General features: G+C 45.8%; 1 protein-coding gene across 1 annotated transcript; it reads left to right on the forward strand.

The window, feature by feature from the left end:
* Nucleotides 1-18,992: 18,992 nt before the first annotated feature.
* Nucleotides 18,993-22,592, forward strand: LOC123170639 (uncharacterized). The gene is made up of 2 exons (XM_044588464.1): nt 18,993-20,364; nt 21,112-22,592. Exons 1-2 carry the CDS (start codon nt 18,993-18,995, stop codon nt 22,590-22,592), a joined length of 2,853 nt encoding a protein of 950 aa, XP_044444399.1.

Here is a 22,592-nt window from a genome sequence, read left to right on the forward strand (position 1 = left end):
TCGTTGATCGGAAGGGGTTCCGGGTCATGTCTATACTTCACCGAACCTATAGGGTCACACGCTTAAGGGTCATCTATCTGCTGAAGACTAGACAGGGAGAATGAGAGAAAATCACCGAAAAAGGTTTCGGACACCGGAATGGTCAGACAGCGGAATCGTACCGCAGAGAGAGGTCATCGGATAAGTTTTGATGATACAGAAAAGTTGTTTCGGGATATACCGTTAAGTCAAATTGGTTTCGGCACATGCCTGATAATTCTTGGAGGGTGCCAGAATCATTCTGGAAGCTTTTTGGAATTTTCTGAGATAAAAACGGGAAATGTTCCGGAGCTGCCGGAGCCACTTCAGATGCGTTTCGCAGATGAAAATCACTAAATCGGAATTGTTTCGGAATGCGTTGAAAATTATTTTACTGGGTACTGGAAATGTTCTAAGCCCACATAATATTTTCAGTTCGAACGGACGCTGAAAAATGTCATCGTGAATAGTGAAAGTGCTTTTTGGGATATTTTTGGAGGACTTGGTCAAAGTTCTAGGAGGAAGTGGCTTACAAGGGAAGGAACCCCATTTGGGGGGGGGGGCTAGGGGTGGCCGGCCATGGGTGGTGGAGCTCCTTGGAGCTCCACATGGCATCCCATTTTGTCCTTAACACCCTCATGTGTGACCTAATGCATGGGGTTTTTTGGTAATTTGTGGAGGCACACTACCCCTTGGTTTTCCTATAAATAGAGGAGGTGAGGGCTGCCATCTCTTCATCCCTTGCTCTCATACACATGCCATGCATTATCTGGCTTCTTCTCTCCCTCCCACGAAAAGAGTTTCATAGAGCCGTAAGGCTGTCTGGGTTCCGGCAGGAACTAGTTCTGGACGGCGAAGCCCTGCCGGATAGCTGACACTGTATGTGTGCAACCCCGTAGAGAGATTGTAGTTTCGATCTTTTGCCCGAGGGGCTCTTCGAGTGTCCTCCCGAAGGGCTGTCCGAGTCTCCGTCCGAGTTTCGAGGGTCCTCCCGAAGGGCTGTCCGCGACATCGTCCGGGGGACTGTCCGACCGCCTCCCGAAGAGCTGTCCGGAGAGGGAGTACATCCTCGCGGTTGGGAGGTTGTAAATCCTAGCTCCGGGGATCTGCACCAACGATCTACACCGACTCTTCTGCCGCTGCGCTTCGAGTCGGTACGGATCAGATCAAACCTTGTATGCAGTCTCCATAGTGGTCCTGGGCGTGCTCGCTATACCGAAAATTTTCATTTTCTGTTGCGTTCACCTACAGTGGCATCAAGAGCCGTGCTATGCGTAGATGCAGGTTACGATCTAGAATACATGGAGATGTATGGGTATTGCATAATATAATTTTGGAGTAGATGAGATCTATTGCTGAAAATTATTTATGCGGGTGACAGATGAAATCTGTTACCCGACGTTCTTGTTGCTTCCCTAGAATTTGCGTTTGCTCAATCTCGAGACAGCATGGTGGAATTTGACAAAGTTCTGGCAAACCGTGATCCTGATTGATCATGGAAGTGCTATCAGTTCTTTGGGTTCTGCCATAGTCAAAACAAAGATGAAATTCGCAGATGAAAGGGCATTGCAGATATGATCTGCACGGGGGTCATGCGTATGACGAAGTTTAGTATGGGGCTCGAGATTTAATTATCTCGTGTTTCATACATCCCGAGATGTTAATCTAGCAACTTGAATAATCATACTTGATGATAAAACGTTGGTAGCTGCGGTTTAAGTCAAAACCATAGAAGCCACATAAAATAAAATTTTGCATAAACCAATTAGAGGCGCCTAACTTGGTTTTGCAGGATGTGCATGTGATGTGGTATAGCAATGATCATATTCAATTTGATTGTGTATGAGATGACTATATGATGTAATTAACATGACCTGCGTGTCATGATTCGGCATGATGGCTGGAGCCATATGATTGCACTTTAATGACCTGCGTGTCAACCTTAAGTAATGCATTTATTTTATCTGCTATGGAGATAGTGATATTATCTGGTGCATCGACAAGGTGGTGGCAATCTTCGCAAAGGTGAACACCAACGCGAATGCCGGAGACGAAGAAATACTTGACTTCTCCGTCAGAAGAGGCTATACCATATCATGCTATTATGAATTGCCTGAGATGTTTATCCCTCTTGATGCACCCTTCTTGATTGCGCGGTAGTCGCTTTTATTAGGGTGATCTCTCACTTCAAATATCAAGTAGTTAGTGTTCTCCCAAGTGCAGCACCGTCACAACATCTATCCTTTCGGGGTGCGCCATGGATGCATGGGTATGAACGATTGGAGAAATGTAAGGCAGGTGAGGTCAGACCTCGCAGCAAGATCACTTGGTTGTCTTGACGTTCATGGCAGGATCGTCCTGAGCTCGGAACACACGCATCGAAAGATGAACAAGAGTCACATAGAGATGTGATCGGCATGTTGGCCTACCAATTGAAATCCTCGTCATGAGATGATGATTCTATGATGTTGAATTGATATTTGGATCTTGAATCACTCAAAATCAATTTTGAGAGATATTGATTTGAGTGAGAGCACACTTTAGAATAAAAATGTTTATTCACTAGTGCAAATTTCATTATAAACAAAAGTCTAAGTGAAACTTGTGTTTTCCGTTGTAGATCAAATGGCTCGCAACACCGCGTTCAACTTAGGCCCGATGTTAGAGAAAGAGAAGTTAGCTACGACTGGAAACAACTATGCGGACTGGGTCCGTAACCTGAGGATTGTCCTCAGGAGCGCTAAGAAATTGTACGTGCTTGAAACTGCTCTTCCAGCTAAACCGGCGGCAGATGCCCCGGAAGATGAACAAAATGTCTGGGCCACTAAGGATGATGATCACAACTTAGTGCAGTGCCTCATGCTAGCTTGCATGAGTCCAGGGCTTCAAAAACGTTTTGAATTCCATAAAACCCGTGATATGATCCGGGAATTGGATGCTCTGTACAAGGAAACCGCAAAGTCTGAACGATTTGATATCATGAAGGCTTTGATGGAATGCAAGATGGCTGAGGGTAGTTCAGTTGGCGAACACGTGGTCAAGATGATTGGCTATTCTGAAAGGCTTAAAGCCCTAGAATTTCCACTTCCACCTGGCCATATGCTGGACATGTTGCTTTCTTCACTCCCCCCGTCTTACGACGGTTTTGTCATGAACTACAACATGACAGGGATGGAGAAGACACCGGAAGAGGTGCTCGCCATGCTGAAAACTACAGAAGGAGGACTGCGGAAAAATCGCAAGGAAGTGTTGCTTGTGAATAAAACCGCTAGTTTCAAAAAGAAAGGCAAGCCAAAGAAGGGCAAGGGCGCCGGTAAGACCGGCTCCCAAAGCAACTCTAAGGGCGGAGCCAAGAATGAAACTGAGTGCTTTTACTGCAAGGGCACAGGACACTGGAAGAGAAACTGCAAGAAGTATCTGGAAGATAAGAAGACCGGGAAAACCGGAAAAGGTATAATTGTTATACAGGTTAATGTCATTGACGTTTTTCTTGCTAGCGAAAATTCTAAGTCTTGGGTATTTGATACCGGATCGGTTGCTCACATTTGCAACTCGATACAGGGGCTTCAGAAGGTGCGCAAGCTAGCAAAGAATGAAGTCGTAATGCGCGTCGGGAACGGCACTGGGATCGCCGCTCAAGCCGTCGGCATTATGCCTCTACGTCTCCCTTCAGGATTTATCTTAGAACTAAGTAACTGTTATTTTGTTCCACTGTTGTGTAGAAACATTATCTCCGGATCATGTTTAGTACATGATGGGTATTCGTACAAGTCTGAGAACAATGGTTGTTCACTTTATTGTAAGGATATGTTTTATGGATTTGCACCCATTGTTGGGGGCCTTTTCATACTAAATCTTGAATGTGAAAATGATGTCTTTAACGTGAATGCCAAACGCCTTAAGAAGGCTGATACCACCACCACTTACTTGTGGCACTGTCGGCTTGGCCACATCGGAAAGAAACGTATGCAAAGACTCCAGAGAGATGGAGTTTTACCGTCCTTTGATTTTGAATCATTTGACACATGTGAAGCTTGTCTGATGGGGAAAATGACCAAGACGCCGTTCACGGGTCATCCTGAACGGGCGGGTGAATTATTGGAAATAATACATAGTGATGTATGTGGTCCAATGAGCACAGCCGCACGGGGTGGGTATTTCTACTTCGTGACTTTTACTAATGATTTAAGTCGGTATGGCTATATCTACTTAATGATGCATAAGTCGGAAACCTTTGAAAAGTTCAAAGAATTTCATAATGAGGTAGAAAATCATTGTAACAAAAAGATTAAGTTTCTGCAGTCTGATCGCGGAGGCGAATATCTTAGTCATGAGTTTGGCCAACATCTGAGGGACCGTGGAATCGTTTCACAGCTTACGCCTCCCGGAACTCCACAGAGAAACGGAGTATCGGAAAGACGTAACCGAACCCTGTTGGACATGGTAAGGTCGATGATGTCTCTTACAGATCTGCCGATATCTTTTTGGGGTCATTCACTAGAAACTGCCGCTCACACACTAAACAGAGCAGCGTCTAAATCTGTTAAGATGACACCACATGAGATGTGGAATGGGAAGAAACCCAGTTTGTCGCATCTTAAAATTTGGGGATGTGAGGTACATGTAAAACGTGTACAACCTACCAAACTCGACCCCAGATCAGACAAGTGTAACTTTGTAGGTTATCCAACAGAAACAATTGGTATTCCTTCTGCCTACCCTCCGAGCACAAAGTGTTTGTAGCTAAAAGCGGAGTCTTTCTTGAGAAAGAATTTCTGGCCAAAGAATTAAGTGGGAGGACAGTACAACTTGATGAGATTAGTGAATCTTCGGCAACTGTTGATATGGCTAAGGAACCGGAAGAAATTCCGTTAATTATCCCTGCAACTAAGCCGGAAGTTGTCGCATATGATGCGGAGACTTCAGACAATGTTGTAACTGAACCGCGCAGATCGGGTAGGGCTATCCAGCCACCTGAATGGTTTCATAATGAAATCTTTATTCTTGAAGACGATGAACCTGCGCACTACAAGGAAGCGATGGAGGGGCCCAACTCAAAAGAATGGCACAAAGCCATGAGATCCGAAATGGAATCCATGTACGAAAACCAAGTTTGGAACTTGGAAGAACTTCCCGAAGGCGTAAAGCCGATTGGTTGTAAATGGATTTTCAAAAGAAAGACGGACGCGGATGGTAACATTACTATCCACAAAGCTAGACTTGTCGCGAAAGGGTTCACGCAAGTTCCAGGAGTGGACTATGACGAGACTTTCTCGCCCGTAGCTATGCTTAGGTCCGTTCGGATATTGCTAGCAATTGCTGCTTATTTCGACTATGAAATATGGCAGATGGATGTCAAAGCGGCTTTCCTAAATGGAAACCTCAAAGAGGATGTATACATGATACAGCCAGAAGGTTTTGTCATTTATGAGGATGCTGGAAAGGTATGCAAACTTCAGAAAGCCATTTATGGTCTGAAGCAAGCATCAAGGAGCTGGAACATTCGTTTTGATGAAGTGGTCAAAGAGTTTGGCTTCATCAGGAATGACGAAGAATCTTGTGTTACAAGAAGTTTAGTGCGAGCGAAAAAGCATTTCTAATCTTGTATGTGGATGACATATTGTTGATTGGAAATGTCGTGAATTTTCTTAGCGAAATAAAAGACTTATTGAAAAAGAGGTTTTCAATGGAAGACTTAGGCGAAGCGGCATATGTATTGGGCATCAGAATCTATAGAGATAGATCAAAACTCCTAATAGCGCTTAGCCAAAGCACGTACATTGACAAGGTGTTGGAAAGGTTCAACATGGAGAACTCCAAGAAAGGCCTACTCCCCATGTCACCTGGCACAGTGCTTTGCAAAAATCAGAGTCCTCGGACTCTGGATGAGCGAGTACAGATGAATGATGTTCCATATGCCTCGGCAGTTGGTTCTATTATGTATGCCATGCTATGTACAAGACCAGATGTTTCCTATGCGCTAAGTGTTAGCAGCCGGTACCAAAGTGATCCAGGGTTGGAACACTGAGCCGCAGTCAAGGGTATTCTTAAGTACCTCAGAAGGACCAAGGATTTACTCCTTGTGTACGAAGGTGATGAAGAGCTCATTGTAAGTGGTTACACCGACGCAGGCTTCATGACTGACCCAGATGACTTCAAATCTCAATCAGGCTATGTTTTCATATTGAACGGCGGCGCAGTTGATTGGAAAAGTTCCAAACAAAAGACTGTGGCGGATTCTACGACGGAAGCGGAGTATGTTGCCGCTTCAGAAGCCTCCAAGGAGGCGGTATGGATCAAGCAATTTCTTGAAGACCTTGGTGTGGTTCCAAGTGCTCTGGACCCGGTGGAAATCTATTGTGATAATAGTGGCGCCGTGGCTCAGGCAAGGGAGCCAAGTTCGCACCATAAGACAAGACATATTCAACGCAAATATAAACTCATTCGACATCATGTCGAAGAGGGTTTAGTGAAAGTACGCAAAATTCACACGGATCTGAATGTGTCAGACCCGATGACGAAGCCACTACCACGAGCAAAGCATGAGCAACACCGGATAGCCATTGGTGTTAGGGAAGCCATGTAACTGGATTATGACTCTAGTGCAAGTGGGAGTCTGTTGGAGATATGCCCTAGAGGCAGTAATATCAGTTATTTTTATATCTCCTGGTTTGTAATGAAGGTTTATGTTCCATGCTATTACTGCAATGATTCTCGAGTCTGCAAATAAAACGAGGCTTGGAGGGAAACTCATGTGCACGTGTGGGATAATAAACGGTAAAATGTATTCCTAGTCAAGCCTTTATGACTGGCTCAAGTATTGCATGATGATCCTATTTTCCTGATCATGGGCATGACTATGCCGGCAATTTTGAGGGCAAAATTATTAGTAGAAGACTTGTGTTGAATCGACCCAATTTGATGTTATGCTATGAGATACATTCGTCACAAGTTAATGGTTAATAACACAGAGAAGTTAATGTTTGCATAATTCCTTAGACCATGAGAGTATCAAGTTCCTTCGTGCTTGCTTCGTGAACTTTGGGGTTCGTTAAACGTCATCCGTAACTGGGTGGCTATTACGGCAGCTTACGGGTTCATGGAAAAGTATAGGAAGTAACAAGATAGCTCAAGATTGGGATTTGCTCCTCCGACGATGGAGAGATATACTCGGGCCCTCTCGGTGTAACGGTATCCATCATCGTCTGGCCAGACACATTGTGATTTGATCACTGGGATGCCGGAACACGGAAACGCGAAAAGAGAACAAAACCGGTAACGAGGTAAATTGCATGCTGGACAAATTGTTGATCCACAGGAATGCAATAAATCTCACCTCGGGTGTTTGTGACATATCGCGAAGCAAAAGGAATAGCTCACTGCAACCGGAGGTTCACTCGAATATTTATTCGTGTGGGTATAGGGGTCAATATGGGTGTCCACGGTTCCGATGTTGATCATTGATCGGAAGGGGTTCCGGGTCATGTCTATACTTCACCGAACCTATAGGGTCACACGCTTAAGGGTCATCTATCTGCTGAAGACTAGACAGGGAGACTGAGAGAAAATCACCGAAAAAGGTTTCGGACACTGGAATGGTTTCGGACAGCGGAATCATACCGCAGAGAGAGGTCATCGGATAAGTTTCGATGATACCGAAAAGTTGTTTCGGGATATACCGTTAAGTCAAATTGGTTTCGGCACATGCCTGATAATTCTTGGAGGGTGCCAGAATCATTCTGGAAGCTTTTTGGAATTTTCTGAGATAAAAACTGGAAATGTTCCGGAGCTGCCGGAGCCACTTCAGATGCGTTTTGCAGATGAAATCACTAAACCGGAATTGTTTCGGAACGCGTTGAAAATTATTTTACTGGGTACTGGAAATGTTCTAAGCCCACATAAATATTTTTAGTTCGAACGGACGCTAAAAAATATCGTCGTGAATAGTGAAAGTGCTTTTTGGGATATTTTTGGAGAGCCACCTTTTTGGACTTGGTCAAAGTTCTAGAAGGAAGTGGCTTACAAGGGAAGGAACCCCATTTGGGGGGGGGGGGCGCCCTAGGTGTGGCCGGCCATGGGTGGTGGAGCTCCTTGGAGCTCCACATGGCATCCCATTTTGTCCTTAACACCCTCATGTGTGACCTAATGCATGGGGTTTTTTGGTAATTTGTGGAGGCACACTACCCCTTGGTTTTCCTATAAATAGAGGAGGTGAGGGCTGCCATCTCTTCATCCCTTGCTCTCATACACATGCCATGCATTATCTGGCTTCTTCTCTCCCTCCCACGAAAAGAGTTTCATAGAGCCGTAAGGCTGTCTGGGTTCCGGCAGGAACTAGTTCTGGACGGCGAAGCCCTGCCGGATAGCTGACACCGTATGTGTGCAACCCCGTAGAGAGATTGCAGTTTCGATCTTTTGCCCGAGGGGCTGTTCGAGTGTCCTCCCGAAGGGCTGTCCGAGTCTCCGTTCGAGTTTCGAGGGTCCTCCCGAAGGGTTGTCCGCGACATCGTCCGGGGGACTATCCGACCGCCTCCCGAAGAGCTGTCCGGAGAGGGAGTACATCCTCGCGGTTGGGAGGTTGTAAATCCTAGCTGCGGGTATCTGCACCGACAATCTACACCGACTCTTCTTCCGCTGCGCTTCGAGTCGGTACGGATCAGATCAAACCTTGTATGCAGTCTCCATAGTGGTCCTGGGCGTGCTCGCTATACCAAAAAATTTCGTTTTCTGTTGCGTTCACCTACAGCTAATACCATTCTTTCTCTTCTACATATTCAAAAACTCATTGCAGAATTGAATGAAATTTTGGCACATGATGTTGTTGACGAGGCATGGGCTTGGAAAAGCAAGCTTGAACCAGCATCTAGGGAGTTGTTTGACTTCTTGCCCAAAACCATTCAGGAGCTGCTTTTGCTTGAAAGAGATCCCCATGGCAATGTTCAGGTAAAAACATGGAAATTTGTTGAACCGCCTTAATTTGTTTATTTCTCTGAAATTGGCCATTTATATCAAAAAGTTAGCTGACTGGTCTGAAATTCTGTTGTAGGTTGCGAAAATTGAACTGAGAAAATGCTTATTGCCATGGTTGAAACTGAATTGGAGAAGAGAAGAGTGGCGGGGAAGTACTCTGCACATTTCAGAGGCCAGCCTCTAGATGTTGGTTGTGTGTATGTATATATATGTGTATTAATTATCTATATCAGATATGTATGATGGCCTGTACACATAAAATGTACATATTATTAAATGCATGTATGTGAGTACTATGAAATGTACGTCTAAACTGGAATAGGTAGATTTTTATTTTTTTAAATCCTAATTAGTTACTAGTAGCGTGGGTGTATCATATATGTGCTACCACTATTCCATTAGTAGTAGCGCTGGTGTGAACTAGTAGTAGCGTAGGGCACCGGTGCTACTGGTACGTCTGGTTATCAGTAGCGTGGGGCAAAACACGCGCTACTGCTAAAAAATAGCTGTAGCACCATAGCAGTAGCGTGGGAACCCACGCTACTGGTATGAAAAAAGCCCACACTACTGGTAATGTTTTTCCTAGTAGTGGTTAAGGGTCTAATGTGTTTGTGAGTGTACATAGGTCTATAAGTCTATGAGGAGTTTGATAGTTACAGAGAAGTCGACCCCTAAAAATGAATGTCTTCGAATGAAGACTTTGGCTTTCTGAAGACTTTGAAAGTGAAGAAATTGATGTGACCGTGAAGACTTAATATTCATGCGAGGAATATGAAGCGTGAAGACTTTTGTTTTCGTAGTTTCGTTTTCTCTTTCTTGAGTCATAGGAAACACTGTACTGTTAAAGGGGGTCGATGTAAAACTAAGGAAAAGTTTCCAAGTGATGTTCATCTCAAAATCCTACACCTACCAATTCTTTCGAGTGAAGCCATTGGAAATCTCATGCAGTTCAGTCAATTTCTTCAGTGACAGAGACGAAGTTCTTCTGGTCTCTGAAGAATTTGTTCTGACTGAGGAGTTAGGAATTCGCCAGTGCGGATTGCCTACAAGTGAGGAACATGATAGCCCCGAGGAATTTGATAGATCAAATATCCGACCGTTGCTGTGCTATGCGCCAGCTGTCCCAAAATATCTACCCACCTAACGGTCATATCATTGAAGGGCATTTATGTCTTATCATGTCGGGTTGCTCCCTAGGCTATAAATAGCCGCCCCCTACAATCACTAGCTGGTTGGCTACTCCGAGAGAAACTGACACTTGTCATTGAGAGCTTCCCATCCTCCTAGGACTTTGAGCAAAATTCATCAAGTGAGGAAAACCCAAACCCAAACACCTACAAACCCAAAAGTGATTGAGCATCACTGAAGAGATGGTTCCTGTGTGGAACCGACGCTTGTTACCTTTGAAGACTGTGCATCTTCCAGACGGTTAGGCGTCATGGTCTAGAGCATCCAAGAGGAAATTGTGGATCGCTGAGTGGCCGAGTTTGTGAAGGTTTGGAAGTCACCTGAAGACTTACCACGAGTGATTGGGCGAGGTCTGTGTGACCTTAGCTCAAGGAGAATACGGTGAGGACTGTGTGTCCGGAACTGTGTGTCCTCAGGTTTAAATACCTAGCTGCTCCAACCGGACGTACAACTGTCACAGCAGTTGGAACTGGTCTACCCAATCACTGTCTTCACCGAGCTACTGGTTCTATTTCCTCAACCCCTCCATTTCCTCAGTTACTTACTGTTGTACTAGATCATTACTGTTTGAAGACTGTGACTGAAGACTTTCACTCAATCCTATTTCTTCAGTCAGTTTGTCTTCAGCCTGCTTATCCTGTGTTTACGGTACTTGTGCTCTGTGTTTGTTTTTCATTTCATTATGATGACTATGTTGTTACTCTGCTATGCTTACACCTGAGTATTTATTCCGCTGCTAGTTGTTCGTGACTTAGGAATTTCCTCACCCTGAAATTCCTCCGATTCACCCCCCCCCCCCCCCCCCCCCCCTAGTCGACTGAACTCACTTTCAGCAGGTCTTCTCATCAGGTTGATCATCCATTCCATTCCATGGTGTTCCCAAGAACCGATTTATCATCTGGGCCAACAATTGTAACTTGTAAACTCCTTCTGAGATCTCAAATGCTTAATTACTAGCAGCATCTCGTGTGTAGTCCTTTGCATTTTCAACGTCTTCTCCCCAGCTGAGATCAAATACAGGGCATCAATAGTACATATCATCAGCAGATGCATGTTTGCAAACTGAAAATGATACCAAGAACCATAAGTATATGGAAAATCCAACATGACAACATGAAAAGGGAATGTAGATGAAGTGACCAGTTATCAGGGCGATCATGGTCCATACTTCAGAACATTTTCATCAGTTGCAGAAATATGCATCACACTCAAATCTCATCTCTCAGAGTTGCTCCAGCTCCTCCTAAATATAAAGATTCCTGACATTATGAAATGCTACAGATTATGAACACCAACTTCTGCCTTCCTCCTAAAGAAAGAGTAGAAGGTTAGCAGACTGTAATCCTTCCATTGAGCAAAGAAGGAGCAGAAGGTTAGCCGATGTGCACCTCTAGTACTTTCATTGGACTATACCTTCCTCGAGTTGGCTCCTTGCTATTATACAACCTTCAACAGAAAATCAGGTAATGCGCCGCCATAAGTCACATTAATTGCATCATGAGCTTGATCATTCCACGCTTGAGCATGTGCTGGATTTGCTAATTCCAACTTCCTGTAAAGTGTGGCAACAAAGGGGTACTTCAAATTATAGAAAGCATGAGGAGCCCAGTTGGTAATGGATGTTGAGAGTCTAAGCGACCAAACTGATATGATAAAGAACTGTTTCTGTTTCGAGACGTTGTGGTTTAGGTCCTGTTCAGTACTCCTCCGTGGCCGCAAAATCCTGAACTCCACCGCAAGCTTCCGATCGCCAGCTTCTCACGAGAGCGCCGCGATCGAGTGATCCATTCGGCAGAACAGCTTCTCTATCACTAGCACTGGCCTGGGCTAGATATGGCCAGACTACAGAGGAAATCACTTGCGCTCGCTGGATGTGTCGCTAGAACCAGTACACTCACTTGGCGGTGGCATCCCCACGAAATTTTGACCCCAACTCCAACTCCTCAAGAAACTGGGAGACCGGAAACTATGATCTTCATCTCAACTACAAAGTGGATTATTCAGTACTCCTCCGTTCACTTCCCATCCTGATTGGTCGCTTCAGGGCCTGTTCGGTACTCCTCCGTTGGCAGCACAGGATGGTTGCGAAGCTCCCTGCTCACTTCCCAGCAGAGTTGCTCCGGTTCCTCCTAGATATCAAGATTTCTGTTATTTCTACTCTGAACAGTGAACACTGAAAGATTTGTTTATCTCTCTTTTTACAAAAAACAAACAAACAAACAAACAATATGATCTTCATCTCAGCTACAAAGTGGATTAGCTTCAAAGGAAAAAAAAACAAGTATAGACCACGGACATAAAAGGCAGCCACCTGCAGGCTGCAGCGAGGGAACTATAACATATAAGCTTCATATGTCCTCCAGATAAATAGCAATGGAAGTAACGACATTGCATTGAAGCATAGTTTATGACAACCAACTATGCATCTAAATGATAATTGTGTCAGAGTTGACATAAATAGTTGGTGTGCACGAAGGAAAGTCTGACAAATATCACGAGAAATCTGATTGAATCAAACAAAATCGAAGAAGGTTTGAGCTGTACAAACATGCCATCAGAAGACAGCGGCAGCAATCAGAAATTCAGAAGCAACGGGAAGGGAAACAAAGGGCTATATATATCATCCGTAGTGCACCTCCTGCTGGAGAGAAACAAGCATCGTCAGATACCCAAACGGAACTAGCAATGGATCATATGGCAGGACATAAAATAGTTTGCTCGTTGCGGTGCAATTCACACTGTAAGATCACTCCTACCTTTTCAAATTGTGAATAAACGGATCTACGAAAAAGAAGCCCCAGATTCTTTGCATCGAGATTTTTAAAACTAGATCTTATGTTGATAGGTTTCGACAAAAAAAATCCCCAAAAACACCACACCGAGAGCACATTTTTTCCTTTTTCGAAAACCATTTTCAAGAGTGCCTCTCGCGTAAGCAAATTCGTGCCTCACGCGGAAGGAAAAAAGCACATTCATTTCGTTTCCGAGACGCACGGCCATGTCTCTCGCGAAAGCAAATCCGCTCCTCTCATAAAAGCAAAATCGTGCCTCTCGCAGAAAAAAATGAAAACACATTTTTTTCGTTTTCGAGAGGCACGGCTGTGCCTCTTGCGGAAGCAAAACCGTGCCTCTCACGAAAAAATATTAGAAAGGCATTTTTTTTTCGTTTCCAAGAGGCACGGTTGTGCCTCTCGCGGTAGCAAAACCGTGCCTCTCACAAAAGAAAAAGAAAGAACACATTTTTTCCATTCTGAAAGGCACAGCCGAGCCTCCGCGGAAGCAATAAAAAACACAATTTTTTTCCGTTTCCGAGAGACACGGTTCCATCCGTGCCTCTTGCGGAAGGAAAAAGTAAATAAGAGAAAACACAATTTTTTTTTCGTTTTCGAGAGGCACATGGAAGCAAAAACGTGCGTTTCATGGAAGCAAAAGAAAAAGAAAATGCATTTTTCCCATTTCCGAGAGGCACAGCCGTGCCTCTTGCAGAAGAAAAAAACCCATTTTTTCGTGTAAAAAATTCAGTTTTTTTTTTTGTCGAGAAGCTAAGAAAAGCCGATGGAAAACCAAATAGCTGAAAATACCGAAAAAATCATCTGAAAAGCCGAAAAACGTGTGCGGAAACATAAAAATACAAAATCTGAAGAGAGAGCCCAAAGCGCGACTTGTGGCGGCAGCTGAGAGCGCGCCAAGCTATCCTTGGGGAGGCTCCCGAAGGAGCGCTCCTCAATTAGTTACTCTCCTACACTATTTTGACGCTGAACGAAATAACATTGTATTTTCTTTTTTAGCAACACGAAATAACGTGTTAGCTTGTATGTCATGTGGTGGCCCAACCCTGAACGCGCAACCGCCAGAGCCTGGCAGGCCCAACAAGCAAACACCAGCAACAAGGGTGAACTGGGCCCAATATCTACGTTCATTTGTTTTTCGACAGACTTACACTTTCAACTGGCCACTACAACTGGATCCCACAGAATGGAATGATGAGGCCGATCGCGTCCACGAGCATATGGAACCACAATTGGATCCCACGGAATGGAATGATGAGGCCGATCGCGTCTTTAATGGATGAACCACCACAGCTGGTTTTAGAGTTGATCGATCATACCATGGTTGAATGGTGGGAGGAGCTGGTCAGACAGGTCTTCATACCTCTTGATGCGGAGGTGGAAGATTTTTGGGCATGGAATGATGATCCTAAGGGACGATTCTCGATACGGTCAGCTTATAAGATGATTGTTAGAATCAAGATCGGGCGCGAGGCATGGCTAGAGGAACGGGAGGATCCTTCAAACTCTGAAGCTGAGATGAGGGGGTGGAACTCCCTCTGGAAAACGGCAGTCCCACCAAAGCTGAGATTTTTCGCGTGGCGTTTGGCGCAGCACTCGCTCCCCACAGGCGACGTTCTAAGCCATCATCACATGGCTACTTCGAGTGTTTGTCCACTATGTGGAGGACAGGACAGCTGGCGCCATTCCTTGCTGGATTGCAGTGCGTCTCGATGCGTTTGGGCACTGTCACATGCCGAGCTTGTCGAGCACATGTTGGCTACACCGGAACCTGACGCAAGGCTATGGCTTTTTGCCATGAGCGAGTCACTTCCAAAGGAGCAGTTTACGTTGATGATCGTCACCCTGTGGGCTATCTGGAGCGCACGTCGGAAGGCCATACATGAAGAGATCTTCCAAACCCCTTTTGCCACCGACAATTTCATCAAGTCTTACTTGTCGGACATAGAATTCTTGAAGAAGAAGGAAAGAACATCTGTGACAGCAATACCGCGGCCGAGGACGTGGGTGCCGCCACCTTTTGACCACTTCAAGTTTAATGCGGACGCTGCCGTGTCTCGCTCGGGCATTTTTGGCGCAGTTGGAGTGGTTTGCAGAGATGCAGGGGGGCTATTCATGGGAGCTTCAACACTAGTTCTGAGGGGCCTCCGTGACCCTCAGGTGCTCGAAGCACTAGCTATACGGGAGGTTGGCACTTTCAGAGGATCTCTATCTCAACCAAATTTTGGTGGCCTCGGATTGTTAGGTGGTGGTAGATGCGATCAGGGAAGGAAGCTCAGCAAATTTTGGTGCCATTGTTCAGAAGATCAAGGCTCGAGCAACTACCTTTATTTCATGCTCTTTTAGTCATGAGTATAGGACCTCCAATACGGAGGCCCATAATCTCGCAAAGTATGCTTTATCTTTAGGGTTTGGCCGTCACACCTGGCTAGGCCAGCCCGGCGATCTTGTCTTTGTACCTTTGAACATTTTGATGCAGTAATAAAGCTTTGCGAGATTCTAAAAAAAAAAAACTGGCCACTACAACTGAGAAATAGGCCCAGTTGTGAGGGATTCACGACTGAAGAACAACAGCAGCGTGGAGATTACCTCAGAAAAAAAAAAAAGCAGCGTGGAGGTCGCCGGCCGCGGTGGCGGCGGAGGCTTCCTCGCCGCCAAAGTGTTACTCCGCTGAGATTCCTCCATCGCCGTCGCGCTCCGTTCGGAGGTAAGTCAGCGCGTATGCCTAGCCCCGTCTAGCTCAAACCCTAGTGTGCTCCGTCTTAGAATCGATTTCGTCATGAAGATGGATCCGGAGGTCGCAGGTGCTGTTACATACGAAGTGCTTAGTTTTCTGAGAGTCGAACTGAACACTAATTTAATGTTCAGGAAAACAGGAGGATATTTTAAAGATAAATATCAGATTTATTTCGCTTACTTTTTTTATCATGATTTGTTTTGAAATGTTCAGAATAAAAGGAGGAAATTTCCGATTAAATATCAATTAGACCGTGAATTTTTTTGGCCCAAACATTGTTGCTTTTGTGCTCCATCCTGAGTGAACGGCGCTTCGTCCTAATGCATGGAGTTGGTAATACAGCAGCCAAATGTTCTATGAAACTCTGGGGTGCACACCGGCTTGGTAACGAGGCTGATCTGTTGCAGGATTTTTATTTCGTGTTCAAATGAGACCAGTACATTCTTTTTTGCGCAAACATGGTGTGCTACCCCATCAGTTTTTTTTTTTTTTGAAAAATGTTCTAGTTTTTGACACAGAGCAGAGACTTCGGCAGCTTGGTTATGAGATGCTTATCGGCAGAATTGCTGAAACTTCTGCAGCTAGCTGTAAGAATTTGTTAGCATATGCTTATCATGGCGTTGGTGGCAATAGCTTGCTTAACCTCGCACCTAATGGTATTTGTTTGAGCCACCTCGGTTATGAGTTGGTTAACTCGTCTCATCTGTTTCAGCAAATAGACGAACCAGAAAACATTTTTTTTGTATGTGCTTGAGCTTTCTTCTTGCGACAAGCTGATGATTTGGTAATGATATGTCGTATGTTTTCGCAGATAAGATTGACAGCTTTCCTTGTGTTCATCAGTTTACTTGGATCTGAGAACTAAATCAATATAGCAGGTACACGGAGTAAATTGCACAAAACCACCACTTTAAAGGCTAGGTTTGCGAAAAACACTACAATACTTTTTTTTTCCCAGAAAACACCATGTCTACGGTAATGTTTTTGCGAAAAACACTGATCGGCGGATTTGACTCGATTGAGCATGTTTATGACAGATTGGGCCCGCTAGTCAGGCTGACGTGGCACCGCCTAAGTAACTGCGACGTTGGCAAACGTTATCATCATGTGTGGCCCAGTGGGGTCCACCTGTCATTGAAAGGAAAAAGAAAAAAACCTGGTGCTCCGTGCTCGTCAACCTCCCGCCGCTGGACAGAGGAGCGTTGTGGCCGCCAGCGCTGACGTCGACTGGGGCCCGAGGGAGCTCGCGGCGACGGCTCTGGAACAGGCTCTCCGCGCCGTGTTCGGGGGGTGGCTGCGGGGTCGGATGGGACGGCCTGCAGTGTTGCCGCCATGGGCCAGGCCGCGACGACTGAAGAGCTGCGATGGCGGCGCCCGCAGGGCTTCCCCGGAGGAACTTGGGGGCAGCGGCAGTTCGAGGGCATCCAGAGGAGTCGGTTACGCCGAAGGAAAGAGAGGGGAGGGCTGCTGGCAAGGAATTTGGCCGACGGGACGGGCGGCGGCACCTTGGCCATTGGAGGGGGAGGAGCTCCGAGGCTTGGGGAAAGAGTTGAGGACTGCGAGGGGGCAACGGGATCCCTGCGCCCTCGCGAGCCATGCGAGGTCTCCGTTGAGGCAGAGCCCGCCATCGTCGTTGCCGCACCGAGGCAGAGCCCGCCCATCGTCCGCCCTCGGCCAAGGCAGAGGCCTCCCCGCCGCCAGTGCTCCCCCGCGGATTCCATCCTTGAGCACGGCCTCCGCATCCGGGCGCCACGGTCTTTGCCGTCCTTGACCTTCCTCGCCCGGCTCAGACTCGCGAGCCGGCCTTTGTCCGCCGGCCTGCTGCACTAAAACTGTTCGATGGAATGCCAAAGAGAGGCTTGATAGGCTGACAAGCGGGCCCCACATCCAGCAAACGTTTTCATGTAACGGTGTGAGAAACTGGTGCCACGTCAGCCTGACTGGCGGCCCCCATTTGTCATAAACTCACTTAACTGAGCCCCCGCCGCCGATCAGTGTTTTTTGCAAAATGATTACCGTAGACGTGGTGTTTTCTGCAAAAAAAATGTATTGTAGTGTTTTTCGCAAACCTGGCCTACAAAGTGATGGTTTTGTGCAATTTACTCCCGGTACATGTCTTATTTACTTGGATGCATATGTTTTAATTTCATCCCTCACATGCTAGCTGTTGCCTGGGCTACTCATTTCTTTGAGATTGAATATGTGGTTAAAATATTAAAGGAATCTTCTATAAATTTGAAGTGCTAGCCCAAGCTCACTGGCCAAAAAGGTTGAAAACGCTTTATTCTCAAAATTTTAACCAAAAGGTCACGAGCTGTTCCTATGCTTTATATGAAATTGTAAAGCATTTATAGTTCACGCATTGTACTATTTGTGCAGGAGAAAAAAAACACTGAAATAAACACATGATATCTACGGCATTAACCAAAATAAGTAAAAAAAAAAACAAACACAAATGAACAAGGCACCATGGAGTATGTAAGATGAATCTCTTGCCCTGTCAACTCTTGGTGCATCATTCCAGTGATTTGAGCAACACGGCAGCAGGTCTAATGAACCCTATAATATGTGTGTAGCAAATTGTGGGTCCATTGCTAGGGATGGAAAACGATTTTCTAAAATGCAGTGGTTGGGGCATGATTGATTGGAGCACGCTAGTGGAACAATTCAAGGACAAAAAGAATATATACGAAGGTGGTTGTACATTTCTAATGCAAGTTGGATTTAGTTGACCTTGCTTAATTATGGTATCAGGCCAATCATATTGAAAGTCGTCGGCCAAGTTTTGTCTTGTTGGAACTGGTGTCGAATATGTGCTAGGGTTGAGGTTGGACTTGGAATTTGCCGAGGTTTGTCAATGTACTACATGAGGAGAAACACCCATAGTTATGGCCTGAGAGCCTTTGTACAGTCTCGTTAACAAATATAGGCTAGTCATTAACTATTCAGCAATGATCTGTCAGAATAATTCTGACGTGTCTGATCACACAAACTATTACGTACTAGGCTAGAAGAAATAAAATTAACAACCAAGTGAGGACAAAGTACAACTATGCAAGAAGATAGATATTAAATTGACCACCGGGCAAGCGACCTAGCTAGTCTCAGTTCCAACTAACAATATCACACAAACTATGGGAATGGAACCGATTCCAAGTGGACATGTGGGCGGGCTCTCAGTTCCAACTAACAATATCGTGCACTGACTCTAGACTTGGTAATATACAAGTTAGTTGATGGATGATATAAATTGAAGCCAGAGCTTATCCATTTGATGGCAAAGTAAGCAAATGGCCTCCATACCCATTAACGAGGTAGCTACAGAAGCATCATCCACCGAGCGTCTGGAGAGCCAGAGCCAGGGCAGTGGTAATGGCAGCTCTGCAGGCGCCGACCCAAAACTGTACGAGTTCAAGGAGCAGCTCCTGCTGCTGGCGACTCTGGTTGCGACGGTGACCTACGTCGCAGGGCTGAACCTGCCAGGGGGATCCTGGCAACAGGATGGCTCAGGGGGTTACATCGTGGGCGACCCGATCCTCCGGGATACGCACTACCGCCGGTATCTCGCCTTCTACTACTGCAACGCCACCGCGCTGGCGACATCACTCGTCATCTCCCTCATCCTCATCATTCTGCCTAGGAAAAGCACATCCTGGACGGTGGTGTTGCGGGCCGTGATGGCGCTCGACCTACTTGGCCTCATGGGGGCCTATGGCGCTGGGAGTAGCCGGGATACATTCACCACCGTCTACTCGGGGGTGGCCTTCTCCTTTCTGGTATATGTCATCCTCGCTGTCTTCTTCTCCTACCTCTGGCTTATGGCCAGGAACAGGGCCAACAACAATGGTGATGATAATTCCCGCTCCGACCCCATTCCCGTCAATGGTTACAATAATGAAATCATCTTTGACCCCATTCCCATCCTCACCAATGATGATGGTAATGAAATCCAATCCGACTCCAACCCCATCCCCACCATTGGTTTTGATAATGAAATCAACTCTGACCCCACCTCCACCCCCATCCTCACCAATGGGGTTGAGAATGAAATCCAACCCGACTCCATCCACATCCCCACCAATGGTGTTCAGAATGAAATCCAATCCAACTCCATCCGCATCCCCGCCAATGGTAATGGTACTGGTGCCCAATCCAACTCACCCTCCAGGAAGCATGACAAAGAGAAGATCGACTTGTTGATGCTACTCGCAACCTTCGTGGTCACCATTACATATGTGGCCGGGCTTAGCCCGCCTGGTGGGTTCTGGAGTAGCACCCAGGATGGCCACCGTCCGAGTGATCCAGTGTTACAAGCACGTGGGAGGTTCCGTGCTTTCTTCATTTGCAACACCACCTCGTTTGTTGCATCCCTGCTCATCATCGTGTTGCTCCTGGAGAAGAAGCTGAGCAAGACCATCTCGGTACGGTTCGTGGCACTCTATGGGTTGATCGCCGTCGCTCTACTAGGCCTCATGGGGGCATATGCTGCTGGGAGCTGCAGGGAGGCTGACAACACCATCTTTGTCCTTACCCTCACCACTGCGGTTCCTGTCTGCGTATGCCTCCAGCTGTTGATTACTTACACCATTGGTTGGAAACGATGTGCGAATGTGCATAGTTCTGTCTTAGCATGGTTCAAGAAGCATGTCAGCATTCCTCGAGGTATGCCTAGCTACCCAACCATATGTTACTCCATTTACAAATGCTTACCGTTTTTACATTTTGGGTATTGGCATGCGAGCATTTGGATATGGAGATGCACGATCTCGTAACACAATTTTCTTTTGGCCATTAATTTCTATCTATAAAATTTAACAGAACTATGTGCAAGAAGTGTTTTTACCACCATCGTCAGTAGTTTTACCCATGTGTATTTCATACAATTTAGGGAATATCTAGCATAAAATAAAGTATCTATACTCTCATATAAAAGTATATAACAGTATGTATGTATTATAGACACTGTTTGTCTGGTGGCATGTCACATACCTCTTTATGTACAAATACAAAGGTACTTCAAAATGAGCGGTGCTACACAACCGACAATTTTTCGGCCGACACATGCACGACACAAGCTAATCACCGTCAGTTTAAATTTCTCGGTAAATAAGGAACGTGAGATCCTACCATTGTACACATGCCGTCCAGAAAATGTCGTGTGTGGAGCTATTCCACTTCAAAATATGCCAAAACTAGGAGCACACAATCAAAATGGTAATATAGACTACCCAAATATGGTCTAACTACATCTAAAGTGTAAGTGGAATTTTCATGTGTATCTTGTGAGATCACATTCAAAACAATATATAACAATGAGTTTTTAGAATATTATATATATATATATATATTATTTTTGTTTATCTATTTGTTAGTTAATTAGTTGATTTTCTGATCAAAAAATGCATGCAGGCACCAGCAGACGCAGGGACATCCTACACGAAGAAAACACTCGCTATCTTGTTATGCTCCTTGCTACTCTTGTTGTGACCATTACCTACCAAGCTGGACTTGATCCACCAGGCGGCCTCTGGGAAGACGATCATGATGGGCATAAGATAGGCCATCCAGTGCTCCAACTGACACATCCAACTCGTTATAGAGTGTTCTTCTACAGTAATTCGGCAACTTTCGTCACATCCTTGGTCGTCATCATGATGCTCCAGAGCAGGTTTTTGCTCAAGCGACACACACTTGAAGCAGCTCTGGTGCTGGACCTTTTTGGCCTCATCACTGCCTATGGCGCTGGGAGCACCAGGGATGTAAAGACATCCATCTACATTGTTGCCTTGGCGGGGCTTGTCCTCGTCTACGTCATCGTCCATATCACCATAAGAGACCATGATCCTGAGCCGGCGGATGATGCCGCAGTGAAAGATTTGGATAGCAAGCGCAAGTTGCTACTTCTGGCTGCCATCTTGGCTGCTACTCTCACGTACCAGGCAGGTCTCACCCCACCTGGTGGCTTCTGGTCATCAGATGATGAGGGGCTCGGACGTCGTTCGGGCTTCCCGGTACTCCTCGACAATTACCCTCGACGTTACGAAGCATTCTTTTACTGCAACTCATTGAGCTTCATGGCATCCGTAACCCTAATCCTTCTTCTCGTAAATCCGAAGCTATATAGGCCAGGCATACGTTGTTATGCGCTCTATGTGTGCATGGTTGTTGGCATGTTTGGCCTTATGGGTGCCTATGCTGCTGGAAGCTCGCGCCATCTCAAGACCTCCCTCTATGTATTAACCTTGGTTGGTGCAGTGTTAGCCTTCATAGCCTCACAGGTAGCAATTTTCTGGATCATCCGTCATAACCAAGCTGGTTCACCACAAGCAGATCTACCAGATAGGCAACTCAGACAAGGTGAAGATGGAGAAGCAGATGATAACAGCAACAAAGAGAAATATATGCTTGAATACTTGATGTTGCTAGGAATCCTGGCAGCAAGTATGACATACCAGACTGGTTTAAAACCACCAGGCGGCCTGTGGCAAGACAACGACAATGGACACTCTGCTGGCAACCCCATCCTCCACGACATTAACAAGCACCGGTACTACGCTTTCTTTTACAGCAACTCCACTTCCTTCATGGCCTCGATCGTGGTAGTCGTCATGCTGCTTCCATTGACAACATTTCACAATCACAATCTGCCACTATGGCCAATGCATACGGCCATTCTACTGGATATGTTTAGCCTCCTTGTGGCCTATGCAGCAGCCAGTAATAGAAAGTGGGAAACCTCCAGAAACGTCATCCTTCTTATCATCCCAGTGCTGGCCTACATTGCAGTCTATGCAACAATGTCAGTCTTCTACCATAGGAAAGACCAAAGTGCTAGCAATGAGAATACCAATACCAACGCCACTGTTACAGTGACCGAAACCACACCATGA

The sequence above is a fragment of the Triticum aestivum genome, chromosome 7D (assembly GCF_018294505.1).
Source record: "Triticum aestivum cultivar Chinese Spring chromosome 7D, IWGSC CS RefSeq v2.1, whole genome shotgun sequence".
In the NCBI taxonomy this organism is placed as follows: domain Eukaryota; kingdom Viridiplantae; phylum Streptophyta; class Magnoliopsida; order Poales; family Poaceae; genus Triticum; species Triticum aestivum.